This window comes from Ceratina calcarata, unplaced genomic scaffold (assembly GCF_001652005.2).
Source record: "Ceratina calcarata isolate Rehan_Ccalc_2016 unplaced genomic scaffold, ASM165200v1 scaffold178.2, whole genome shotgun sequence".
Classification (NCBI taxonomy): Eukaryota; Metazoa; Arthropoda; class Insecta; order Hymenoptera; family Apidae; genus Ceratina; species Ceratina calcarata.
In genome coordinates this window covers 420,617-431,169 of record NW_017139212.1, presented here as the reverse complement: position 1 = coordinate 431,169, position 10,553 = coordinate 420,617, and the positions used below count along the sequence as shown (strand labels likewise).

Sequence of the window (10,553 nt, the reverse complement as noted above, 5' to 3'; positions counted from 1 at the left end):
TTATTGCGGGCAGATGAAACCCGTTACGCGAGACTATAAATGCTCTTCCCCTTTTTGCGTAACCAGAGAAGAAAGCGAGCAGATATAATAATAAAAAAAGAAATTCATAACTAAATGTACGCCGAACAGTTAGGTTTATTATGCATTTCTTTTTTCACGACTATGGTTAAACACTGAAAGACCAGACTAAAAACCAAAAAAAATCCTTCCTCAAACGTTTCGATTACACTTGTGGAAAATCGATATGCTGACGCCCCGTAAACCGACACCGTCTACGGTCTACGATCTACTGGCGCCTCGTTATTTCATCTTTCTGTTAGTTCATCAGAATAAAAAAATTCACTCTCTGCTCGTATTATTCTGCAGCAATTAGATTTTATAAATAAAACATTGTTCAAAGTGAATACTTCGTTTGAATCGAACATGAAGGAGTTCTTTATGCATGAAGTAAAGATTAAAGATCAAATGCAAAGATGATGGTAAACTGGAAGAGGCTGTCTCAGATATGCAGGTCTCTAAATCAAAACATAGAGACTAATTGTAAGGTTTTTTTAATTACATTATTTTTGTGAATTCCAAATAGGATCTCATTTTTTTTGGAATTCTTCGTAATGATTCTAATATATTCTACCTTGGATGCACAATTTAATAATATGCATAAAAATCCGTTAACTAAGAATCAAAGTAAAGTTGAAACAGGAGGAATCGCGTTTGGGACACGTCGCGTCATCTTCTAAATCGCGAGTAGAAACAGCAAGAGTCATTATCTTGATTTGTTTCACGCGGGCGAATGCTTCTATTCATAGAAACAGGCGAACAATCTCTCCGTAACCAGACGATAATCGGAATTAGTACGATCGCCGAGAAAGAAACGGGGGTAGGAGGTCGATCACGCATCTTCCTCGAAAATAGACCACCATTGACTTCAACCGAGTCTGCCTGTTGCTTCACGAAGAAATATTGTCTAAAGAAATCTAAATTTTCTTATTACAATTTTTTTATTTCTCATTATTAAATATTAGGCTATTATTAATTGAGAAAAGATCGAACGGTTTTGTCATTGGTATAATTTATCAATTGGTTTTCTGGATAATGGCTAACCGCGAATAAACTTGATTCTATTTGAAAGTCTGATCTTTGTAGTTAGTATAATTGCTCGGTGGTTTTAATTGTTTCGTAAATAGTGGACACCGAAAACATAAAAATTCAAGCTTGTACTTTTTGAGCCTTAACTTGAAAATACAGCAGCTAATGCATAAAGATGCATTTATAATACTTGTGGACTGTGTTATTGCTATTGCTGATCTTCAGATTCTGGCTGTTAATTTTATATATCTAAAAGTTCTCATAAATCCTATTTATTTTCGGCACTATGGTCGATTAGCGATTAATGATTCCAATCATATACTACTTTTGAACAGCAGTGTACTACATTTTCCTATTCAATGAACACTTAGAAATATCCAGTGACGAAGGCCTTGAAGAACCAAGAACACTAGTTAAACGTAACGCGAACCACAATGATTAATAGAATCCTATTGGGACATTAATCCTTTGGACGTGACAGGCAACATCTTGCTAAACTATCTTAGAAGAGATTATCGGCTGTTCTTCGATTCTAGCGTAGCGTACAGCAGCGAACGTGGAGGATCGAGGCGATCCGAACCCCTCCTCTAGATCTGGCATGGATCACACACGAGGCCGTGTACCACCAGCAGCCAACATGACCTCTCCCCCTACCCAGTCGCCGCCGCCACCTACTCTGGATCCGCGTGGATCCCTACCCTTCCCTGTGCCGTCTCCTTATCTCGTTCCTCTCCTCCTAATCCGTGAAATCTGGAACAAGAACCGCGTGGCGAGGCGAGCCGGTACCAGTGGCACCGAGGAGCTCGGTACCAACGGAGGTTTCAACGGTGGCACCAAGAACCACGCTCTCTTCGTCGCCGTCCTTGCAACGAGACGCCTCCATCGAGAATTGTCTATAAATTCAAGCCCGACGCCGACCTGTACCGTCAATCACGATCCAAACGTGGAACGATAGAAACCAAGGAGCACCTTTCATTTTTTGAGAGAGATCCTCGACCGAGAGAGACTTCGTGGAAGTTCAGAAGTGAAAACGTACGCAAAAGAAACGAGAGCTTACATCGAAATATATATATATATATATGCAAAAGAATCGACAGTTAAACGTGTACAAAAACGGAACCATCGTGGCCACCTGGTTCAGTGCAGAATATTTTCTCTTCGCTTTTCGCCATTTGAAAGCAACCGCCGAGATGTCACGAAGTGGTTGCATGAACATAATCACGCGAGACAGAATCAGGAGGGCAGTACTGGTTGGGTTGCTGTTTCTCGCGTTTCTCAATTCTGTGAACAGTATGCCGTACAAGAGATCTATGATCAGGTTGTGCTCGAAAAACCTCAGCGACGCGTTGCACCTGACGTGCAAGGATCGCGGTTACAACGAACTGCTCTCGTATAGCTTCGAGGAAGACCCTCCTCAGCAGCAGACGGAGACCACGTCAATGAGACCGGGGCTTACGGAGGAGTGCTGTTACCGTACGTGCACGTACGCGCAATTGGAACAGTACTGCAAGCCGTTGAAGACGACCCCCGCGACGACGGACGCCGTGTGAGTGGATGTTAGTTTCTTCTTTTGTTCTTTTTTGGTATCCCTACGCCCTCCACGCTGCATCCGCTTTGTGCATCGGTTATCTTCGAAATCACCGGCAATATTCAATATGTCACTTGACGCCATGTCCGAGAAGTTTTCTATAAATTAACAGTGATAATCGATGGAATGCTGTCGATGATTTCGAGATAACAGTTCATCAAATAATTCTGCATGGGTTCATAGAAATTTTCGGTGGGAGACGATATGAGTAAAATCATTTTCAGGTGAGTCATTTGTCTAGAGCTTAGTTATTCTTCTTCTTGTTGAATAATAATATTTTCGGTGATAGGATTAGATAGCTTGAGATTCATCCTTTCTCTGCATGCCATACATACATTCAGTAGCTGGATATTTAATTATGCGAAGACTTCTTTCTCTACAATCTCCAACTTCGACTCAGTCTGGGTTTTTTCCACTGATTTCGGCTGCAATTATCAGCCATGAGATTATTTCCCTTCGGTATAATGCTTATAATTTCATATACTATTATTATTTAAAGAAACTAATTATTTTTATATAACCACTATTGTATTATATTCGTTGGGATCGATTTACTCAACGGAGAAAAATAATATTTAAAAAATACAATCACATGTTTCACTGGTGAAAATTTAAAGACTCGAACGAGGAATTCTAGTCTTATAGAGTTTAATCTTACTCTTTAAATCTCAGTCAACATTTGACACTGAAGTATCTCGTTATCGAATCACCTGTGGAATTAATTCTACTTCCATATTAGTAGACTGCAGATTTTATGCATTTTTAAAAAAATTAGAAAACATAAAGACTGCAAAATTGTACAGATTATCAAAAGTATAAAATACATCATTATCCTTGAACATCCAGATTTCATTTTTTAAACTGGCGTCACAAATGTTTTGCATACAAATCAGCAGTCTACTTATTAGAGTCGCCGGACAGGTATTTAAACTCCTAACAGTTCTAAATAGAAGGTTTAATCATAATTCCAGGAGAAATTCTTCTCTCTCTCCTCTGCGAATTACGGGTGGCAGTCATGACTCTGAACGAGAGCAGCGAATTTAATCGGATAGCGGGAAAAACACCTTTTATACGTATTTACTCGGCTTCCAATCGGTCTTGTTATTCTTTCGTTCTCCACGATAGACTGGAATTCATCTTGTTGGACTTTCGACCGGCATCGATATGTAGTAGGTGGCTCGGAATTGGTTTTTCATCTCTTCACGCTGGCTCCGTGTGTCGCGTACAATTGTCGCCGACAGTCCCGAAGCGTGTAGACGACCAAAGCGAAGCGTAACGCAGAGAAGAGCGGCGGCGCTTATCACCGCACCACCGATAATCTCTGTCGCTTTTCCTAAAGTTCACGGTTGCACGTAATGGCCTCAGCCAGGAAGGTTAGTCCGAAGTACTAGGACGATCGAGCGGCGCTCGCCGCTATCTCTTCTCGACGCCGATCTCCAACTTTTTTCAAACATTCCCATCCTCCTTTCTCGTTCCCCGTACGAAGCCGTCGGTCTCTTTCTTTGGCAAACAAAAAAAGCCTATTACCGCTTGTTTATCAGAAATCCACGCGAATCTGCTACTAAAGCCACTGTTATTCAACGAATTACGTAGCGCTGGATATTACTAGGGGTGCGATTTGTGTAAACAGAATTATTTTCGGCTACACGAATCGCCAATAAAAAAACGAAATATCCGTTGAAATAAAATATTTAAGCTAAACAAACGAACGAAGTTTTAAAAACAATACGGGGATGTCTACCAATGTGTGTTAACTTCTGTGATCAAATAACAACCGTTGTTTTATAACCGGCAATATGCATATATTTACTTGCTAACATGTATTAATAATTACTGTACTTAGAGATTATCTCAATTCTCATTACGAGACGTTACGTTACAATTTTTGCAACGTTCCATTATAATTTCGATTACTTAACCCACGACTGTTAACATCGGTTTTATCGTTCGTCTTATCGCCATTAATTAATTTATCGTCCGAATATTTTTAGGGTATTCCATTTATCCTCCGCTCATTCGAAAGTTAAAATGCAAGTCTGTTGAAAAGAATTATTTCTCTGCACGTGCCGCGTTACGCAATCGACTTCATATTCGCGACGTGGGACATCAATCATAGTTAACAATCTCTTCAGTTAATACGTCGAAGGAATGCACCAGCAATTACTAGTTTCAAAGCGATTGATACTAATGACAACGACAATCAACCGGCACGTAAAAAAGGCTTGATATCGTCGAGGATAAATAAGAATAATCGCAGGCATCCATAAGTACCATTCGATTTACAATGACCTTGTAACTAGTGACTTATGGTGTGCTAAGAAATCTTGGTTCATCAATCACGCGTATTCAGTTATACCTATCAATCATCTTACCGCACAATCGCTTCGACATTGTAATCAAAATCTTTGTTCAAAAACACGCTTCCCAATCATACGCTTTGCTTACCGTCTATCGAGTTCTATGCTCATCGTTCGCTATTGTTTTCGACGATAGAAAAAACCAGGTGTGGATAGAAAAGAACCGGTACCCGTCCGCGAGGCCGGCTGCCTCATCGTCGTCGGAAGAGAGATCGAGGTCGGACATCGACTACGTCCACCGCGCCGTCAAATGTAGGATCCATGGATCGAAGGAGGCACGAAGGAAGGGGTTCAGCTCGGAGCACGGCGACGACGCCGTAGGCGGCTGCGATGACAAGAGAAACTCGACGAGGAGGCATTGCGCCGGTCATGGCTGCAAGCACCAACGACAGAGGCGTCGTCGTCTTGACAAGGTAAAATTTATCATTAGAAGCTGGATGGACGATGAAAAAGAGTTATTTTTATTATAAGTAGACTCCGGATTTTTGCGGATGCAATTATAGAAAATTTGTATACATATATGGAAATGGACCTATTGTATGTAATCTATAATACAAAAATATATAAACCAATTGATATGAAACTTGTTTCATGCAATCATAAAAATGAACAGTTTTCATGAATGGATTATATTTGTTTATGTATGTGCACGAAATAGAATACTGTTTTTAAGACTGTGGATTTTTATGCAAGATCATATTTATATTATAAAGATTATTCATTTTTATTATTTTATAACGACAGTTTAATATTTACGAACTTACAGAATATGCATCTCATTACTTTAATAATTATGTTAATTAAAGGTAAAACAAATCCCTTTCTAAGTCGATGTTAGAAACGTCCGAAATCTTATAAGTAGACTTATAAGTATTGTCTTATAAGTAGATTGCGATTTTTATCCAAAATAAAACGAGCTTGTTTTATCCTTTATTGATTTAATTATTAAAATAATAATATGCATATTCAAATTGAAATGTAACAAATTAAAAATCTACTTATAAGCAACGTCCATAGAAAATTTACTACAAAATCAATGTCATTGACGTAAATGATTGAATCATGGCAGTGTATTTCTTAATACATTCTTGAAAGTGTCAGAAATTTAAAAAAATATGCATATTGCTGCTCTGTAAGTTAATGGATATGGTAAAAATTTTCCGAAAATTTATTTCTAAGCAACCTCTGTAAAAAATCTACTGGAAAATCAATGTCGATGACGTAAATGACTGAAGCGTGAGAGAGTATTTCTTAATGTATTCTTGGAAGTGTCAGCAGTTTTATAGACTATGCATATTTCTACTGTGCAAGTCGATGAATATTCTACAAATTTTCAGAAAATCTATTTATAAATAACCATCGTAAAAAGTCTATCGGGAAGTCAGCGATCATGACGTAAATGATCCAATCATCGCAACGTATTCTTTTTTATACTTTCTTGAAAGTGTCAGCAGTTAAAACATCCAGCGCGTAATATCGCTGAATCATTTTTACCGAGCTACGAGAAAAATTCAATGTGATTCTATAATAAGTAAACAAGAGGAGCAGATAAGAGAGCGATCGCCGGCTTAATTAGGCTTACGTCACAAAACTCGTTGCATTTTATTTCGTTATCAATCATGCAATAATCATTTCGCAATTTCTTAACGGAGAAGATGATTAACACGAAATTTCGTACATTCGTTGACTGCAGGTATTCGACAGGATACTGGCCGATCGAGTGCTTAACAACAAACCGGTTGTACCGAACGCGAAATAATTGAACCGCCAAAAACGCAGAAGCGTAATTTTCATACGCCTGACGCCTTCTTCGTTCGTGCACCCTTCAGTCGAGGCAGTTCGAAGGAACCACGAATTTGGAAACTCAATTGTAACGAAGAAAGAGATCGACATGGAACGGATCAAAGAGTGGACGAGAAAGTGGCGCGGACTGTAGTCCGAGAGGCTGGAAGCGGACGGAAGAGAGCGTGCAATCAGTAAGATGTCTAGTCCAATAAAACAGTGATAAAATTGGTCGTGGTGTTTCCTGGAGCCAGTGGTAAGAGATCGACGTCCGCGATGTAATGGGAATTATTAAAAAATATCAACGATTCCCGCGGATCGCTCGAGTGGACCATCGCAGCGCTTCAAGGGCGAACCCTGTCTCTGGAATCATTGCCGGCGTAGGATCGTGAAGGTCCTATCGATCGTTCGCGGGTAAATCGCGACTGGATTTGGGGATAAAGTAAAAAGAAGAAGAATACGAGCCGATAGTCGCGCGATCTCCTAATATAGAAAAAGACTTAAAAACCAAGTGTGGTACACGCCTAACGTAATGTATATCATATTACGTACGCATGTATATATATTTTTGTTTAACTTTTTCGTTTTATTTTATTTTATTACTATTTTTGTCTACCAACTTTTTTTCGTTTAATAAACGTGACGGAGGATCTTCCTTTTGTTTTCGTTCGGTTGTCGACGATTCTCGCCCACCCTGTCGAACGATGATCTCACTAGTATTAAAGCCGATAGATCGCATTGGAACGGTGCGATTCGAATTACTAACTAAGTTTTATAAATTAGTGCTGAACGAACTAGTCACTGTAGGGACAAAGGCACGGCGAGAAGCGACCGGCAACCGCTTGTAAAACGAAAACTGGAAGGCTGTCGGAATTTCCTCAAGCGAAAATCGAACGAAACTAGCGACGTTTTTTTTTTTTTTAATCGGTGCTGTCCATGCGCGGGAATTTGTTGATACGTACTAATAATTTAAGGGATGTTCGTGGTTCTGCCTGGACAACGCTGATTTCTATTCCGATAAGAGGATGGAGCAGACGCCTTATGCAATAGGGAAATTGAGGCAAAATTGAACGGTCTTAATAATGGTAATCTTCGAATCGCTTTAATATGTAATACTAATGACGGCGAATGTGTTCGCGCGGGTTAATACCGTTCAATTTTGCCTCGTACTGTTATAGTGAGATACTCGAGGCACGCTCAAGTGGCGCGATCGAGGGTTTACGAGCCACCACAGATGTGTTTAACAAAGACCCTAACCGATCATTCAGACGTTTAGTTTTAAATTTCATTAGCTAATTTATTTAATTGAACTCTCGACTACGTACACTCGAGTATGCCGTTTCCCATCCTCGATTCATCGTGTGTATGCTCGAAATTTAGTGAACGTAGCGAAGTATTAGAGGAAGTATAGTGAAGCATACAGAATTTATAATAATAATTAGACTACGAATTTTTATGCATTTATAAATGACAGAAGTGTGGTAAAATTTTACATAATGGAGTAGGGATAAAATATTAGAAGCAATGTTCGATGAATAAAAGCTTAGGCACTTTGTTTTGCATAAAAATCCTCAGTCTAATAATAATATATAATAAAAGCATTGCTGTGGGTATCGTTTTTGATAATATTAAATTATGAAGTTTGCTATTCATTATAGTTCCTCTGACTAGTATTCATACATTGCAAGCATTTGTACATAGCATTCGTTCCTTCGTAATCATATCTGCGAGCTAACTAACCCGAAACGTTTTTATCTCTAATTAAATCTCTAATTAAATTTAATCAAATGTACTAAGGTAGCTAGCGTATTTAAGGTAGCTTTCGAATTTGTTTCACGCCGTTTGCGAATATCTTATGTCACTCGCCACGTGTCGCATGCAAATAGAAACGAATTACATATTTGTACCAATCGAATAGCTACTTGCCCGCGTCTCGTTCTTCGCTTCCTGTCATTAAGCGTGGCAAGAGAGAGCGCGATTTGCACGAGACACGTGGCCGTCTCTTGTGTAACCCGGGTAATTGTCAGCGATGGGATCGACGTAACGTGGCTTGACAAAAATTTTTTGCAAACTCCTTTTGATTTCTCTGAATTTGCAGTGTCAAATTAAATAATTTAGATCTGCGTCATTACGTGTCATTAGAACCATTTGAGAATATAATATATCGTTTCACAGGAATGCATTTCTGGCAGATTGAACCATTATCAGGTCACGTTGACGCGAAACGTGCACCAGCAATAGGAGAGGGAACAATCGTAGTCTCCTTGTCTTTCTTGATCGGTTGAAAGATCTCTCAGAGTTCGAGCTTTATTAGACGAGTTCGTGACGGTTGATACGTGGCGCTCGGTTCAGTACACGTGCTTATCTAAAATTAGGAACTGTCCTCCTCGACACACTGCCATTTCACGATTACTCTTCGTCAAGACGTTTCGCTTAAGAAAAAAAGAAAATTGAATATTTTTACTTGGAATTTACTGAAGAGCACGTGGACGTTATAATTGTGAAGAGGCATTAGCTTCTCCAAAATTGGCCAGGCCACGGTTATACGAGGGACACGTGGTACGTAGGCCCAGAAATAAACTTTATGATTACTCGTGAAACCGAGGGAAAACATAAGAGGGGTAGATGGGAAAATGAAGGGTGACGACAAGGGGAACGATGAATGAAGCCTGGTTTCGATCCCCTCGCTACCTGCCCGCTGTCCATTACTCCGACAGCCATTAACCACTGTACACTGTTCACTTTTAAATTGGATGATAGTAGCAAACCCACTACGGGATCATCGTTGCACTTCGCCCGAGTGCACTTTCGGCCCGAAGTGCCGTACACCATTATTGCCTGTGCGGACGTAGAAACATTTTCTTCAATAACAATTAGTCTGCGTTTTCACAGAAAATTTATAGAAAGTATATAAAATGCATTCAATATGCAAGAATATATTAATAATGTATATTATTATTTGTAAACGATAAAAAGAATCACACGAACGTAATTGTTTTTCAATAAAATGTTTCTAAATTTGCATTCGTCTCGAAGCCTGCGATTCTCGGTCGAACGACTCGCTTGAGACTCCATTTTAATTTTTTAATATATAAGTTTTGAACGAGCTCTCGAAATAGATTGTAATATTTATATCGTGTTAATCCCGCACACGATAATTGTACATAGACAATGATGTATTAACGCTGGGTAAATAAAAGGATTATTTGTAAGTAACAAATGATGCCTCTTTATTTTATCCAAATATAGGAGAAGAGAATAGATCGTACGTAAGCTAGCTTTACCTGAACGTATTTAGGAGTCGTAGTAAATAATTTACAATTTACAAAGATATTTAAATATATAATTTAAAAAATATCGTGTTATTGCCATACAAATATAAAAAGTTACGAACGCATAATTATTTATTATTGCAATCTCCTTTTCACTAAATCACAGTAGAATATTTATAAAATTCTCATTTTATATTTCAATAATAAGTATCTAAACATAAAATTCTCATTATATTTCAATAATAATAAGTATAAAATTCTCATTTTAATATTTCAATAATAAGTATCACATTTTGCTTGAATAAAATAAGGTTTCTCTTTCACCTGGATTTATTAATATATTTAATCAGATAAGTGTAGATTAAACCGCATTTTACTTAATTTCTAAACCGCAGATTTCATGCAATTATAGTAACAAATTTTATGTGTAAAGGATACATGTAGTATCCAAAGATATATGAAAAATCA

At 38.4% G+C, this 10,553-nt stretch overlaps 1 protein-coding gene and 1 long non-coding RNA gene across 2 annotated transcripts; one reads left to right on the top strand and one right to left on the bottom strand.

Annotated features, from left to right (window-relative positions):
- The first annotated feature begins 2,159 nt into the window (after nt 1–2,159).
- Nucleotides 2,160–9,239, top strand: LOC108632922 (insulin-like growth factor I). Its single transcript, XM_018037803.2, has 3 exons — nt 2,160–2,632; nt 5,168–5,444; nt 6,725–9,239. The coding sequence occupies exons 1-3, from the start codon at nt 2,166–2,168 to the stop codon at nt 6,788–6,790; spliced, it is 810 nt and encodes a 269-aa protein (XP_017893292.1). The 5' UTR covers nt 2,160–2,165; the 3' UTR covers nt 6,791–9,239.
- LOC113463858 (uncharacterized) lies at nt 2,907–5,283 on the bottom strand. The gene is made up of 2 exons (XR_003388686.1): nt 5,120–5,283; nt 2,907–4,174 (listed from the first exon to the last, which is right to left on the bottom strand). It is a non-coding gene; the product is annotated as an uncharacterized LOC113463858 (long non-coding RNA).
- Nucleotides 9,240–10,553: the final 1,314 nt, after the last annotated feature.